This window comes from Pholis gunnellus, assembly GCF_910591455.1.
Source record: "Pholis gunnellus genome assembly, chromosome: 5".
Lineage (NCBI taxonomy): Eukaryota > Metazoa > Chordata > Actinopteri > Perciformes > Pholidae > Pholis > Pholis gunnellus.
In genome coordinates this window covers 8,347,639-8,365,238 of record NC_136531.1, presented here as the reverse complement: position 1 = coordinate 8,365,238, position 17,600 = coordinate 8,347,639, and the positions used below count along the sequence as shown (strand labels likewise).

The following is a 17,600-nucleotide window of genomic DNA, read 5'->3' as shown; positions in this document are numbered from 1 at the left end:
AAAAGGGAAAAGAGTTAAAGAAATACAAAATAGGACAGACAAGGAAAAGAATGCATGAGCCTATTAAAATAAAGGAAGTAGACCGAGCGACGGGGAAAAGGAACAAAGCAAAAACATCAGTGTGCGTACCGAGGCGAAGGCACTGTCTGAGGATGCCTCCTGACGACATGTTTTTCTCAGCTTCTATCTCAGTGAAGTTGAGGGAGCTGGCAAAGATGAGAACGTCCACCAGGTTGATGAGGCGCTGTAAGAAGGTGACTGAAGCCTCCACCGTCAAGCCTTGGGAGGGTTCGATGTTCTCTAGTTCGTGCTGGTAGTAGAAAGAGGAACATTCACAAAGTAATTAAAGTAATCGTAGAACATCCTCTTTACATAATTCAATTGTTCATTCAGTAGAATAATTTAGCTTTGTATATTTTTAAATCTAAAGAATGCCGTGGTAACATACAAGTAGAGAGAAGTCAGAAAAATGTACAGAAACTGATAAAATAATTGCACAGTTACTTTCAGCTAAAAAAGAATTTGCCATATAAACAATGTTTCTCAAAAGCATGAACATAATACAACAGTGAAGAACATTGGAACAGAGCTACTAATCAAGCCATTAAGGGTGGGGAAAAAATATTTAAATTTGACAAAAATGCTTCTAAAAATGTAATGTAGGTATGGAATGTGTTTGACAGCTATACTGATAAACACATCCTGAAATGAAAACATTTAAAATTTGTTACATTCAGTCTTCAATTTGTTATAGACCAGACGCAACTGAATTATGATGTCTTGTGACCTGTGTCTTAGACCAGGCAATAAAGTCATTGACAGAGACAAAGAATCATGTAAGAGAGCCACTGAGATGAGACAACACAAAAACAAACTAACAATGTTAGGAGGCAGCTAACTGTGGGCTAATGTGATTGGAAAAGGTCAATCTGGATGGATAACTTCCTGCGACTGGAGCCATCAACTATATATACAGCCACGGTTAAGTACACGTACACACACACACACACACACACACACACACACACACACACACACACACACACACGAGGAGACTCACAGAGGAAGAGGTGGCAGCAGAGAGCAGAGGTAAAATGCCTCCACAAGCCATGATGAGGTTGTCCACCACCTGGGAGATGAGGTGAATGCTGTTGTGGACAAACACGACGTTCTCACTGCTGTTCACAAAGTCCAGAATTGTCTTTGTGGAGTGACTGAGGAGGAGGAGAACAAAAAGATTGCTTTGTTAACGAAACACAACGTAGAAGAAACATAATCCGGTTTATTGTCAAGTAGATTTAAACATACAAGGAATCTGCTTTGGTGTTCTGGTGAATGAAATAAACATAGTACAAGAAATTAAAACTACAAAAATCGAGAAACTTAAATATAGAACAGAAGAAAAGTAGATCCGATTGTTCTTATTGTTCTTTAAATGCTAATATTCAAGGATAAAAATATCCCACGTATCCCATCTTTTATGAAAACATTTGCACTTTGGTCGACACCTCATCAAGTGTCCTCAACGCGACATGAATTTCAAAGTATCCCTAGAGACTTGATTTTTAGTGTAATGTAATGTTTGTGTAAAGATTATGGCCACTACAAAAAAATATATATTTGTCTTTAAATATGCAGAAAGAAATACCTCATTTTGATACATGGCATATTATACCGTTTATAATGTGAAGTAAGCAAAAATCAGGAGTGAAACCTTCTCAGTGACACAACAAAGATTCTTTCAGGCACCAGTTGATTAGGAGAAGGCTTGTGAGATGGGATCTCCTGTCTGCTCCTCAGAGGCCCACAATGCCAATAAATCTCTATTCCATTAATCAATTAACAAAATATAGTTGTAAGCTAAAACAGCAGCAAAGTCAGCGGATTGTTACCCTACCTCCTCCACATCTGGACATCTGTCTCAATAGAGAAGAGCACATCAGCGAGGAGGCGTTGGTGCATGTGGGACCAGCGGAACTCTGGGATACGAAACATGGTGGATCGAGGGGCCGAAGTGCTGCCGCCCTCTCTCTGCTGACCTGAAGACCCTCCTGCTGCTGCTGCTGCTGCTGCCGCCACCGCCGGGTGGCCTTGGCTTGTTTCCTTCAGAGAGACACCACACAATAAACATTATCAGAGCCATACAACATCATTTATTGAAAGATCAAAAGTAGAGAAAAAGATGCGTACTGTTGTAGAGGTCCCCTTCAATTCAAGTCTCTCTGTGTCTAAGGCCACATTGGACACATCTAGTCTGGCAATTTTGATCTCTTTGGTCTTGCTGACAGAGTCTGCACTCTTCTGGGTGTCAGAGTTGGAGGCGGTGGGGGTCTCGTCTGCGGGAGCGGACAGAGCGTCCTCTTCAGTGGTGTCGGTGGTCTCTGAAGGCTGGCTAGGTGAGGTGGAGTCTGATGCTGCTGCAACCTCCTGGCCTGCAGAGGGCGCTGTGGTGTCGGAGGGCTGCTGGTCTGCAGAGGAAGACTGTTCCTCTTTGGCTGGTTCTGTCACACTTTGTTCAGGGGTTTCAGCTGGAGGAGTCTGACTCTCCTGTTTCTCTTCAGTTTCACTCTCTTCTTGTGTTCCAACCTCCCGCTTCTCATCTTTTTCCACATCCGTCTTCATCTCGTGACCTTCCTGATCATCTTTCTTGTCTTCACCCTCTTCGTGTTTATCATCCTTTTTTCCTACCTCCGCTTCCTCTCCGGCTGCAGCTGAAGCATAAGAAGACCCCTCTTGGCTATCATCAGCATCACTGGTGAGGATGTGGTCACTGACGGAGGGCACGTCATCCAGGGCCTCGTTGAAGACTGAGGCTCCACCCAGCTCGCTGTTCTCCAGACGGGCCGCAGCGTCGGGGGACGTTTGGTCAGCCTTACCTTCTAGTCCTGAAACCACTGGCGGTTCTACATCTGCTTCATTCAAAGAGTCTTCCGTCATGGAGTTTGATGATTCACCTTTGATAGCTTCAGATTTTTCATCATCTGGTACAGGTGGTTCATCGCTCGCAGAGTCTCCAACCTCTTCCATTGCTTTTGTGTTATCCATTTCAGCCTGGTCGCTAACTGATGTTTGTATATCATCTGTGTTCTTGTCAGTGGAAGCCTCAGTCACTGGTTCCAGCTTGTTGGTCTCTTCACTCCGTTCCTCTGTATCGTCTTTTTGTGTCACAGTAGCTTCAGTCTCTTTTCCATCATCACCTGATCCTGTCTTGGAAGACTCTTGAACCAACTTCTGCTCTTCTTCTTCTTCTTCTTCTGCACTGGCCAGGATGTTGGACATGGTGATGGATTCGCGTCCCCTTCCACCAGCAGCCTCCGGTTGGCTGGAAGCGACGGTGGAACGAGAAGCCGAGTCGGGGGACTTCTGGGACAGCTCGTCCACTCTGAGCTCAATGACAGTGGAAGGGGCCGTCTCCTCTGCCGGTGGCCCGTTGACACAATCCATGGTCTCCGAGCTTTGGCTGACGCCAGAGATGGTTCGGAGTGTGCTCAGAGAGCCGGCAGACTCCTGACTCTGGTACTGACGAAACATACGGGACAGATTCTCTTTGTGCTGCTCAAAGGTCACCTGCAAACACAAAAGAGGATGTGTTCAAATGGTGGCACCAATCTACCCAATTGGTCTATTCTCAAATCGAAGAACAATTTAGGTCTTATTTTTGTATTCTGGCCATCATTTCAATGACTTATAACATTGTAATTACCAAAGTAATATCCAAGACCTGAGAACACAGTGACATTGCTAACATGAAGTCCGACGGGCAAGAAACGAGAAGTAAGATGATCAAATAAGTTGTAAACAAAAGTTTTGATGAATATTAACAACTTTATTTGAAGAACAAACTTAGAGCGAGAGCACCTGAAAGGTCATTGCATAGTAAAAACCTAAGTGCACAACTATAATTAATACAGTAGATAAAAGTGGAACCAGGAAGTCAGTCTGACAACTGTGATGGATGTTAAACAGACACAACCACACAAGTTTGGCTAACTTGGGGGTTTGTTTAAAACCTTAATGATCGTCTAACAGCTTGTGTTTCTTGCTCCATCAAACTAGTTTAAGTTGCTGTGTTTCCAAATTTCAGCATATAACTTGGTGACGATCATTTTGTTCCTACCAATAGGACGTATAGCCAAAACTACAAAAACAAGACCAAAATTGCTTTAAACAGAGATTATCCTGTAAGTGTAGTTTTTGTAAAAGAGTTGGAAAAATGGAAAAATGTATGTAAAGATTGTAATTATGGTTTTGTTTGAGAATGCAGAGAAGGCATCACGAAATGGTGAAAAATCCCCACTATGTTAGTTAAAAGTACATGTTCGTTGTATTATGTCATGTTACAGTAGTTAGGGTTAAATTCCAACAAATGCCGTCACGTATTTTCCCGTCTCATCACATGAACCCTCCCTATCTTAAACTGCTATCTATTGGTTCACACTTTGAGCCTTTTAACTGAATTATCTCTCCATGAGTCACATCGTGGCCCAACACCCGGTTTCATCTGGAAACATTACATTATGGAGGCAAAATATTCTCAAAATGCTCTTTAGTTGAGAGCTTATTACTGCATCTAACCACTGGGACCATTTGTGGTTAACCATGCCATGTTTAAAACTTTTCCTCTCTCCCAATGTGCAGTTGCCCACGGCCTATTAACCTCTATCAGTCTTCTTACATCTGATATGGGGAGACTAGACTGCTAGTCTATATCGACAATGGTCTGCAGTGGCATTTGAGGAAGAGCCCATCCATGTAAGCAGTCATAGATTAGCAGTAGATACTATTAGTGCGTGTCTGCTAGCTGTGCTGAGTGCGTGTCCAGCATCGGCAAATCCTCCCACGCCTAATTTAAGACCCGGCATTAATCACTGGGCTTGGAGGACAGAAAGTCAAAGATGGGTTGGTGGTGGAAGGGGGTGGGGGGGGCTAGACCCACTTTGCTGCTTTTTCACCTGAGGCTATGTGGACAGAAGGAGAGAGAGAAAGAAAATGAGAAAGCCAGAGATCAAAAGGAAGAAAAAAAATACATAAAAAATTGCAAAAAGGAGGAAGAGGAAGAAAGTGAGTCATGGAGAGTGGAAGAAAGGGAAGGGAAAGAAAGAAGCTGATTATTTGTAATTAATTAGGCGTTATTGTTCTAAATTAGCCTGCTACACGGGTGCTCATTAATCTTCTGTAGTGGGAGGCAGTGATTGGTAATCCATAGCTGTTTTCAGAGTGCACAACCTGTTCTAAATGCGCCAGTAGTCCGTCTCTTTCTCTCTTCCCCAGTGATCACACGGCAAGACCTTCTACCCCATTAGTTTGAGCTTAATTTGACATTTAGCATTTTTAGCAATTAAAAGGCCGCATCCAGAGCACGCTGCTTTGGAAATTGCGCCGGAGAGCGGTGCAGAACATAACGTCATAGATCCAGGATGCAGTCTGTGCATTAAGATGATGTATGCTGGCCTTAAATGGGGCTCTGCAACAGATCCAGTTACCATTAGACAGAGGTAGTATAAGTCTCTGTGGTTTTTAAAAGAGCGGTTAGCCTTGCTACAATATATAGAAACTGCCTTGGGTGGCTAAGACATCAGCGCTGATCTAATCTAATTTCATTCTACTCCATGACTCGGCCCGGCCTCAGTGGGGTATGGGAAAATGTTATGGTAATGTTCAAAAACATGGTGGGCTTTTCTAATGTGACAGGTAACATGGTTTTAACTGGGCGCAGCACGGCCGCATCATACAAGGGACTCGAAGTGCATTGGAATGGATGGGACACAGGGCACGTTGCAATACGGCAAGTTTCTGTAGTTTCACCTCACGCAATATTTTTGAAAAATGAAATACAATAAAATGCATCTCTTGGTCCTTCAAACAACACCTGCGTTCACATTTACACAACAATCTATACAAAACAGAGACCTTCCATTGTCCCCATGTCTGTGCTGTGTAACTGTCCTGGAATAAGCAGGGGCCCCACAACACAACCTGTTTGGTGAGGGTCAGCGTGGCAGAGCGCTGATCTTGGGAGACCCCCGCAGTCGGAGCCTGGGAGTCCCCATTTAGATAAATAGATAGAGAGCGACCACAAAACAAAGGGGAAATGGGGAGGGCAGCATGGCTCTAATCCGATTAGCTAAATGCAATTCCTCCTCCAAAATCAATGTCATCTGCTACTGCGGTGCTGGCTGGGTGGTTTTAGCTCTTGTTCCCAATATCTTCCGTTCTCACTCTTTGTAAAAACATTTTTCTTCCTGGTTTTCTCCTCAAATCTGATCCAGCGATATGCATACAGACTTTATCTGTAATTTCTATCACAACCATAAGACGACAAGCTTGCACAAAAGGTCCTATAGGATACTGTACACTAATGGTTTTAAGCCAACCAGTCAAATTCATAAGGTTTTAATCAGCTAATTGTTTCACTTTGAGACAAATATTTTGCAAGAATTACAAGATGAAAGATCAAACGGATGTCCTGGGGATTGGCTACTGTATAGCATAGACAACTCCTGATGCATGGCTATTATCTAGCATTGGCTTTTCTATGTTCTCACTTTCTCCTTTGTCCACTTGTCAATGCATCTCTCTGGAACTCTTCGCAGCTTGTGTGTAATGTCTCAAAACCCACAGATTGCAAAAGCTGCATGGATAAAACTACTCTGCATTTCTCAATGAACAGAAAAATGGTGATTAGCTGCAATTCAACTAAATTCTTCCAAATATGCTCAACTTCTAAACATGATTGTAAAATCACTAACTCAAAATGTATATTCTATTTGGTCAAAGATCTGTCTGCTCAGTTCATATTTATCTTTGTGCTAAAACAACTGGCAGCATAATGAAGTTAGCCGACAGTGGGAGTCTGGAGGACGGAGGAACCTTCACGCCCCGATGTCGCTCTTTTGGAGATCTCCTTGTTCTCAAACTGATTTGTGTGCAGAGATGGACGAGGGGCACCTTGGGTGTGTGTGTGTGTGTGCTGAGAGCGGGAGGGCTGTTGTGTCAGCGTGCCCACCTGCAGAAACATCTGTCTATTCAGAGAGATGCTTATGCAGATATACTTACTTCTCACACGCACACACAGAGTGTAACAAAGTGCACTAGATTTCTCTCATTTCTTTTTTATTTAATTCTCAACAAATCACAACCAGATTCTTAGGGCCTCTTGTTAGTCTATGCTTTAAATAAAACAAAATAAGAAGAATCTCACTTTGAAGTAGGACAGTAACAAAAGAGCCAATTGGAGCCAATCACAAAGCACAAATCAAGCCTCTCCACAGATCCCAGAATGGCTCAAATAAACATTTGTACACCTACAAATTGGTATGACTGTACAAAAACAGATACCAGAAAAAAAGATACCAAATATGGTTCCAGTTCTCCTGTTATACACAAAAAATAAGTCAAGAATATAATCTAGTTTTATAAAGCCAATACTGTGAGCAAATGGCATCAAATGTAGAAAGAAATAGGAAATACAACTGTTGTACTGTTAAAACTTCACATCTTACATTCTACATAACAAAACGTGCCTTGAATGCAACAACTAGAAGAGGCACTCAGAGCGTAGACCCCCAGCAAATTTCCATATTTTCCATCCAGTTAACAATAATGAGTGTATCTGCCCCGCAACCCGGACAAACCAACAAACCAAAGCTCATTACCTCCTTGGTGGAGCTAATGAAAACTATGGAGATACAAAACACAATAACGCATTAAAAGAAAATGCAGTACAGACATACTTGCCTCAACTAGAAAGGTGAGGCACATTACCTCTATACATGTCAAACTGACAACTTTACTACAGTTGACACAAGGCAAACTTAATTCATAAAGTCTGTGTAGAGGAGAAGGGGGCAAATATGTATTTGTGAATGCATACATGCACTTATCAAGAGGCTCCCAGTGGGCTGGTTGTATTTATGAGGCCTTGTTTCTCTGATTGTTCTCGCACGGTTCCGATGAATATTCAATGGGCTTGGAAAGAAGGGCTTCCTCGAGCCCAAGAGAAAAAGAGGGCAAAGAGAAAATGTGCCTTGTAACTCACATTCACACACACACACACACACACAATCATGCGCACACACACAGCCCTGCAGCAGTGGGAGGAGAGAGCAACAGTGACAAACAGCTTTGGTGCTACAAAGGTGGCAGGAAATCTATCATACGGGACAATAAAATTGCAATTGAGTTTCTTTAGCTTTTTTTTTTATAGCAGATGCATGTATCTTGGTGGCTTGCTCTCGCTGCAGCGATCCAAGTCACAGGCGGGGTCCCTGCACGGCACGGAGCGTGCATTTGTAGTGCGTGTTTGTGCATCTTACATCTTACAGGAGCAAGGGTTTATTCACACACACACACACACACACACACACACACACACTGTATGTGTTAGAAGAGTGCTGGGCATTGTAACTAGAGCCCGAAAGAAACAGCATTAATCTTGTGTGATTATGGGGGAAAAGGCAATTACAGCAAGTCGTGTACAAACAACAAAATGACAATTTCTGCACAACACCAAACTAGACACTTGCTACGTTGCAAAGTAAAAAACCCAAAACTCTGCAGCTATATGAAGAGAAGAGACAAGAACAACGAGGGTAAAGCGAAATCCTTTGTATAAATATATATATATATATATATATATGTATATATATATATATATATTTAGCCAATATCTCCGAATGATATTAAATTAACACTAACATTATTTATATATATTTTCTGTTACTCTCCACAATGCAATAGAATTTAAGATGCATATTAAACAGAGGGATTATAAAATTGTGTTAAGTGTTAAAAGACAGAATAATATAGTTAAGTATGCAAACCTCTGCTGTTGTACGTACACGTACACTGTGCCCTCATCTTTGTGACCCTCTTACATCAAACACAGGCCTCGACTGCCAATGTGAAACATTTCCTTAGACTTTCATTTGTACACGCTTTATTTTAATTGCCGGTTAGTTCTACAGTGTGAAGAGGTGTGACGAGACATCGGTGGTTCAGAGCATCCATACATGCAACACGCACCATCCAGCTAACTGCTGCCGTCATTGATCATCTCCCAGGCAGTCTGTCTGTGCCCCCTACTGGACGCCAACGCTCACTGCAGCCCACGCTGCAGCGGAGCGTCTCATATCACAAGTACTTCTTTAACGCAGCCTTCAATCTGCCAGGCTTTTAAAAAAATAAAAATAACTCAGACCACAATCTGACACCAACCTCAATTACTTCATTGCTTTGGAAGAGAGTAGTGTAATATGATATCAACAGTGAATTTCTTAAGCAGTATTTTGAACTCAGCTTTTGGAAATAAGAAGTGCCAGAAGTTTATTTTTATCTGTGCGACGTGAAAGAGAGAGACTCTATACATAAATAAAGAGTGGAAGGGCTGGTGGACTCATTTCCATTGGTTTACACTGCAACTAGCTTTTAAATTATAATCACTGTATGGTTCCATAGCTTAATCTGATGGGCAAGGAGAGGCCAGGTCCAATTACTATTCCAGAACGCTAGCCTACGCTGCGAGTTAGAGGGTCAGACGATAATGCTCTCTAATTTCTTATTTGATGAATTGCACTATGTCAGATTCAAACTAAACATATGGGTGACAGAGCCGATGGCTTTGACTGAACACTGCTGTCCGTTTGGCTGAAATCAAACTGAGGAGGAGGGCTACGGTTACAGTAATGTGGTGAATGTTTAGGCTGACAATACTCAAGCAAGATGTGAGTGTGTGCGTGTGCACGCGTGTGTGTGCGCGTGTGTGCACTAGAGAGAGATAGTGTGTGTGAGTTAAAACGAAGAGTAGCAGAAACTGAACGCAAAAAAAAAAAAAAAAATGTAAAAATGAAACAGATGAGGAGATAGAAGAAGATCCACAGAGGAGGATAAACAAAGCTGTGTCTGACCTGTGTGTGTGTGCGTGTGGATATAATGAGTGGTCTGACCTTGGAGTGGGTGATGGACAGGGTGTCCACCCAGACGCGCCAGCCGCCCCACTCATATTTGATGGCGTGGTAAAGCAGGATGCGGAAGATAGCGTACACCATCTCTGTGATTTTCTGCTCTTCGCTGTTTTGCGGGTTGATGAAGCACAGAGAGAGCATCCACTCCTGCCACACCGAGCACTGCAGCAGGCTCCTGAAACAAACAAAAGTACAGGGAATATGTAGTGCTGAACGTGAATCCCACTGGCGCGCAAACAGTGCGTGGACCGGTGTGTGGATGTAGTTCTCCGTCTTGAGAAGTGTTGGAATTCTTACCTGCGGTTCTCTCGGCTGTTATTGAACAGTTTGATCATGTCTGACAGAAAGACCTTGCGCACCTCCATGCTCTCGGGGGACGGGGGAGAGGTCTTCAGCAGAGCAGCTATTATCTTCAGAATTTCTAGAAATATTAAGAGAAACGTACTCCGTTAAAGGATTGAGTTTAACAAAATATTAAGAGTAAATGTTGGAAGGAAAACATGAAAACACTTCTTATTCTGTTCAGAACGTATGTCTGTGTTATACTGGAGTAAGGATTACGATGTTAAAGGTTTGGATTTGGAAACATCCAGCCTTCTACTTGGAAATGAAACTGCACAAATCAACAACTAAATCAAACATTGGTCTCAACATGTGCAAATCATTGTGTCACAAACTATCTGAGCTCCCAGCTGTACACACCTGAAAATCTCTGCCTGTGGTAAGAAAAACAGAACGGCGCACAATGAAAAGAAGAAAAGCCCAGTCCATTGATCTTTATCATACTGTAATGGTTTTGATATTGTTTCAAACGAGAGAGCCAGAGTTGCAGGCCCTTCTGGACGGCTTGGCTTCGGTTAAACCAAAGAGACTGACTGTTTAGATGAATTATCTAGACAATGTCAGTGTCCATTTACTTTGAGTGGAGAGACGCCGGGGCTTGGATTTCACTTGTGTCTTCAGACCTTGGCGCTAACCGATGCCCCCTTGCCCCGGCAGACGGCTGTGTTGTTTCTACGCCTTAGTCACTCAAATTATGAGTCGCTGAACCTTTACCGCCAGAAAATTACCCCAGCATGTACCGGGAATGAGGATGGAGGGATGGCGTATTCCCTTCTTTTTTCCATTTGCTCTAGGTTCCTTTCCCTCGAGTTAATTTGAGGGAAACGGTACTTCCTCGGTTTGTTTGATTGGCTCTGACGTTACTAAAGACTGCAATCAGGGGGCCATTTTGGGAGTTTGTCGCAGATTAAATCAAGAGAATGCACGGCAAAGGAGAAACAGACCACCGCTCTGTTCCGTAGACTGTGCTCATGTGTACAAACCCATACAAGGTTTCTATGATATATACCGCCTGTCTAGGATGGTTGGGTAGGAGAGTTTTTAACACAACAAAGGCTTAAGGTAATCAATGTGTGACTACAGCAGGACCTTGTCAGATTAAGGCTGGTTGGAAGTAAACCTTGGTTGTGATTATACCGACTGCTTGGATTTCAAACTGATTAAAGTTGTTTTGCAAGTGTGTGCACAAAAGGTGCCCGTATGTGTGGAAGCGCTGAGAAGGGGGATACGTTTTCTTTCCTTAGCTGAAATGAATACTTAACATTTCAACATATGAAAGATTTTGTGAGTTGACGTGAAATTGGAGGTAAGTAACGGCCTGAAAATATAAGATGGGAGCACTGATCAAAGGCCGAAGTCGCTGTCTCAGCTCATTATGTTGCAGCATATGAAAAAATGTGCATGCACCGTCTACTCGTAATGATGCCCTGATAGAAAAAGAAATATCATCAAAATATGCAGATTGGTTATGTGCAGGTATATAGTAATACATACAAATGCAGAGTATGTGTGCATTTGTAAACACATTGTAAATATAAATAATATTACTAAATCTATGTCTAATTATATGACAAATAACATTTTAATCATATTTTAATAACAAAATAATACTATAAAATAGTAACGTGATTTATCAGTTTTACGTTAAGATTTTTTTATTTTTTTTAAATGAAATACTGCAACATTAAATATTTACTCCACAAAGTACATATAAATACTGAATTAACGTTATATGACTTAAGCAAATGTAACAAACTCTAGATTTCCTTCAATGCAATTAAATAATTGATTAAATGTATTAAATGCATACATAAACATAATATTTTCTCACACTGAATTAAATTCCATCATAATTTCTTTACATATATCACTCTTTATATGCAAATCAATCCCCACAAAACATGATACCGACGTCCCATAAAACCAGCAGATGTGTGAGTATTTGTCACACAAAGTGTTCACACCATCCTCGTGCTCGGATTATGCGTGACATCTGAGGTTCAGTTGTATGAAAGTACCCTGTGGCTGCAAAATTTATGTCGTTCATTTGTTTGACTGTATATAGCGATTGCACAGCTCCGTGGGGAATATCCTCTAGTGCAGTATGGAGCAATAGGTATGTAGAGGGTACGCTGCAGCGGATGATTTAGGAGAGTAGTGCGGCGCAGAGGAGGCACTTACGTGGGTTGAGAATCTTCACAGTGGAGTCGGGGTCCGGATGCTGTTTATGGATCACTTGAGTGCAGATCTGCTCTGTAAGAATCTACCGGGGGGACACAGAGGGGATTCAAGTCATAAATATCCACATCGGTCTTAACAATAACAGAGACACAAACCACACTATGGATACACAAAGCTATGTACACGTTTCACCATCACATAGCACTCGGATGAATAATAGTCAAATTAGGTTTCTGCAGGTGGTCAGCCACACAATTTATATTTCAGCTAACTCATTAAATTGTCAGGTTGAATAATGAAATAAAAAAAAAATTATGAAAGTTAGAAAAAGACGAGATTAGTTAAAAAGGCAACAAAGTAAATATTTGCATGCAGTTGAACACAGAGGTTATTATTGTATGTCGATGAAGATCATTTCGGTTCTGAATGCCGAGGCCTGGAGTGTGTACGTTTGCTCACCTCGAAGAGCACGTTGTAGGTCGTCATGGTGAACTGGCCGGAGTGGAGCATCAGGCGTTCAGTGAGCAGCGAGAAAAGGCCGTGACTCAGCATGACCTCAGGTTTCCTCCTGATCGGGATATTAGGAGGTCAAAGGTCAGTCAGTAAACATCAGTATCATAAAAGCAATGCATTTTTTTTATCTCAAACGTTATATTAAATTATATTGAAAATGCCTTAAGATGCCATACATTTTCAGAAATGACAAGAACAAGGAGTTTCTGATTAGTCAGATTATTGCAGCGGCTGACATCTCTAGCTGTATAAATCAGCTGAGCTCCAGCTGACATTTGACATGGAGGAAATGAAAAAGAGAATCTCTGCTGACTAAGTAAGAGCAGTTCTTCACAGAAAACTCTTTCCATCAACCCTTTCATCTATGATCAAGGATCAGCTCAGCTAAAAAAACGGTGGACTCTTTGCAGATAGTCTCACGATCAATCTTGCATCTGGATCACAAGGCTTACAAAACAATACCAAGACAGAGCGAGAGTTCATTCTGGTACCTCTACTTCAGCTTCAGGGTTGTTAGTGAATATAATAATGCAATATGACCCGACTCTCATCATGCATTACCACCCAAAATAACGCTGGGCAATTGGAGAGATGTGATCTGGAGCACAGATTATTAGGTTATAGAAAGAGCTTTTATTAAAAGGAGCTGCACTGGATATCATGAGACAAAAAGACAACGCAGAAGCGACACAAACATCTAAAGAATGCTCAAAATGACGGGAAAGAAGGGCTGGTTAAATAAATGATGATTCACTTTAGTATATTTAGACAGTGAGGCAGCTTGATAGATAATTAACAGTACCCGAATCTGTTTTGATTGCGTTATTTAAATGTAGACGTTTATTGAGATTGTTCTACAAACTTCAATATTTTACAGTTGTTCTGTCCTTATAAGGAATCATAAGTGTTTTAAAATGTATAACAACTACATAAAACGGAATAATTAGCATAAGAAACAGAAAAAGATGTTGTAGAATGAAAGCTATAAAATCAATAATCTACAACAGAGCAATTTCCCTTTCAGTTATTAATCCCTTTATCACTATTAAAAACGGTGTGCTTTTGTATACATTATATAATTTCTAAATCAGAGTGAACAGAAATTTTCCAAACTACAACTCTTAAAATATAGTTTTTGGTCATTTTGCCTTTATTATAGACCAGACAGATATATACTGGAAAGGGGAGAGACAGTGGACGACTTGCAGCAAAAGGCTGGATTCAAACAGGCCGCTGCAGCTCCCTCGGCGCCCCAACCAAACCACCAATCTGTCCAGTGGCACAGATTTTAGTTTGTGACTGTACTTACTTTGGTGGCAAGTATTTCAGAAAGTAGCCCATCACTTTCAGGGTCTGCACTCTTATTCCCTCACTTTTTGAGGCCAGAAGCTTGTAAATCACTCTGTGGAGAAAGCAAATTAAATATATATGTATAATTATATATATATATATATATATATATATATCATTTGAAGTAAAAAAAAAAACACTTAACACACTTGTGGAATTCCATGCCAAAATGTCTCTAAATAAACTTGTTTTTTTTTTTTTAAACAGATCCACAATCTAAAGCATAAAACTACAGTGACAGAGTGACGCTATGACACTTAAAATATGTGAACATTACACTTTGAGCAAAAAGATAGAACACTACGAGTACATCAGCAAATGATATAAATCATTACCGAATCCCGTTGCGCTGGTCGAAGGCCTGCACCATGGACCCAGGATGTTCAGACATCAGAGCCACCAACAATTGCAGTACATCCATGAGATTGTCATCCTGAGGGAGAGAGAAGAATGGAGTCAAGGCTAAATATGATGTAAACATGAAGCAGTGTGAAAAATACTGCATCTAGTGTAGCTAAAGTCAGTCAGCTTTCATGAGGATATCTTAAATTATAAGGGTTAGTTATTCTTGTGATGTTTAGTAGCAGCAATAATGTCAGAAGGAAAGGTAGAAAAAAAAGTCCAGCAGAAATACTGGATTACGTCACAAGCGTCTGAACTAGAGAATTACAATATGCGCTCTATAACATGAAGGGCTGCTACATGTCGGTGGCTTTTCCAGGCAAGGTTGTAATCACCCTGTATTCTTACAAGGTTCACCGCATTACTGACTGATTCATTTGTTATGCATCACTCCACTGTAAACAAAACCACTTCTGTCAGGACGTCTAACTGGCAGACTTGGAAAACTAACAAGGAACAGTGATGCTGCCGTTAGCAACAGGAATTGTCTGCTTTTGCTCTGCATTTCATACGCTGAGAAGGACTCAGTACAGTACAGTGGAGTTATGTTGCCATCTGCTGGTGAGGTCTCCGCTGGTCAGTGCTGCATGAACAGCAGTGCACACACCTACCTCATGCATGGTAAGGAGGTAGTTGAGGATACTCTGTAGCTCATCTTCCTTCACTCCGTGATCCTAGAAATGTAATTGCACAGATCAGATCACAATTGTTTCTCTAGGGTTCTCTGAGTTTCACTCCCCTACACCAGACAGTACATGTAGACATCAGCCCATGGAGCCCACCGAAAAAAACAGGATGTTAAATCCATCACAGTATTTGTAAATATGACCAGATATCCGAATAAAATGACTGTATTTTCAGGATAGACAAGAAAAGGAAACAATCCAAACTAATGAGAACTTGATGACCAAAGACAGAAATACATTCATTGCTCATTTCACTCTAAAATGACGAGATGAGGACATAAAGACAAAATAAGGAATACAACAATGGCACTATACACAAAGTCTCCAGGCTATATCTATTATCTACAATATCTACAATTGCAGTACATATATATATTCAGGCAACTAGTGGTTCTATATAGAGAAAAAAAACAGTTAAAGCAAGCAGAAATTCAAACTTGTTCTAGTTCAAATAATATTTTAATGAAGAAAATCAAGTACCCTCCTACAATATTAACTGCAGCCTATTATTTAGCAAGAGAAAAATGTATTTAAGGCAAAATTCTTCAATCACCCAGCTGACATCTAAGGAGCATTGTGGGTTGAGTAAGAGTTAACTACACTTGCTGTTGTTTAAAGCAGCAGCTAGTTTGCTCTTCAGCATTTTAAGTCCTGCAACTCCACCGCAATCAGAGAGCAACAATATAAATAGACACGTAAATCTGCCATTAGTACCATTAGTACACATAATATTCAAATGTGCCAGATTCCTCAAGTGACTCAACAATACAAGTCTATTTTGGTTGTTGATACTGGGTTTTGGGGTTTTGGCAACATGAACGTACCTTCATTATGAGCTGCTTGACAAACAACAACAGAAAGGCTCGCAAAGAATGGATCTCCTTCTGGTTCGGCCTTGGACCATCTGAAAACCCAAACGGCAAACAATGGCTGTTGAAAGAAGCTGATCAATGAGCAACCGAGCACGATTCAGGAGGAGGAAGCAAGAAATCACAACATGATCAATCTGTTGTTTCTTTTAAAAGCCAAGTTGATTCATCAATTGAAGGGCAGCGATAAAAGTGTGAGTGTTGGTGCACTGTGTGTTTATAGGTGTGTGTCCTCAATTGTGTGTACATCAGTAGTGGCTAATTACTGCACAACATTAGAGTATATTTTAGCATTTAGTGTGCATCCTCACCGAGGCCTTTGGGCACGACTCCACTGCGGTCCTGAGGGTTGATGACCCAGTAGTAGTATTTCATGGTGTGCATGACCTGAAGTACAGTGCCCACCCTGCGAATGGTGTTGTAGATGGTCACTGTGCTGATGAACTCTGTTGCTAGGTAAGTGTAGAGACTCATTTGCACCTGCAAAAGATAAAAGCACGTATGAACACACACGCTTGATAGTTTGAGTGGAATAATTTGGTTTTTAAGTGTGTCCTAGCCTCTAAGCCCCTCAGGGTTGTAGACAAGCCATTCTCACTTAAATAGCAATCACTGACTCACAGGTTGAGGGAAAACCTTGAAATCTGAGCTGAACTCTGAAAATAAAATGTAGGACAAGACCATACAGAGCAAGAGAGGATGATGACGACAGTGCAGATCTATGCGAGTGTGCACGTCTGGATGTTGTAACCGATATGCGTGTGTCCCATCTACGTGTATATCTCCATCTTTACAAACGTTACCAAATGCATAACAATGTGCTGCTGTGTGTGTGTGTGTGTATATATATATATATGTATTCATATTACCTTGGCAGGGGCATGGATCCAGATGGCAGGGTTGAACAGAATGTGGTCACACAGCTGCTTGAGCAGCAAGATACCATTCTGCAAGTTGCTTAGGTATCTGGAAAAGGCCAGCACAATGTCCAGGACAGGCCGCGTCACATGCACCTTGGAAGACTGGAGAACAGACAGGGTGGGGACAGAAAGTGCCACAATAGGAGGGGGGGGGGGACAAAAAAAAGGAGAGGATATGTCAGTGAGGAGTCAAACGGCGTGGAGAGCCGAGAAGGGGTGAATGAGGTACACAAAAAGGAGAGGGAAAGGACACATGCAGAGAAAGCTGAGGAGGAGCTCCTCTTCTGCCTAACAAGCACACACGCCAGCTGTGACCTCCAAACACAGCTGAGGGAAAACAAAGTCTGTCTCGTATTAAGCGTTGGTATGGGTGTG

The 17,600-nt window shown here is 41.5% G+C and overlaps 1 protein-coding gene across 3 annotated transcripts in view; it reads right to left on the bottom strand.

Annotated features, from left to right (window-relative positions):
- Positions 1–17,600, bottom strand: part of lrba (LPS-responsive vesicle trafficking, beach and anchor containing) — a 180,203-nt gene that overhangs the window by 128,263 nt on the left and 34,340 nt on the right. For all 3 annotated transcript variants that reach the window (XM_079159646.1, XM_079159648.1, XM_079159647.1), the window contains exons 12-25: positions 17,175–17,327; positions 16,617–16,785; positions 16,261–16,340; positions 15,362–15,424; positions 14,684–14,781; positions 14,308–14,400; positions 12,945–13,053; positions 12,486–12,567; positions 10,260–10,383; positions 9,945–10,137; positions 2,191–3,567; positions 1,898–2,103; positions 1,061–1,214; positions 130–310 (exon numbers count right to left, since the gene is read on the bottom strand). In XM_079159646.1, coding sequence (XP_079015772.1) covers positions 130–310; positions 1,061–1,214; positions 1,898–2,103; positions 2,191–3,567; positions 9,945–10,137; positions 10,260–10,383; positions 12,486–12,567; positions 12,945–13,053; positions 14,308–14,400; positions 14,684–14,781; positions 15,362–15,424; positions 16,261–16,340; positions 16,617–16,785; positions 17,175–17,327 — 3,082 coding nt within the window. The remainder of the gene's footprint in view (positions 1–129; positions 311–1,060; positions 1,215–1,897; positions 2,104–2,190; positions 3,568–9,944; positions 10,138–10,259; positions 10,384–12,485; positions 12,568–12,944; positions 13,054–14,307; positions 14,401–14,683; positions 14,782–15,361; positions 15,425–16,260; positions 16,341–16,616; positions 16,786–17,174; positions 17,328–17,600) is intronic.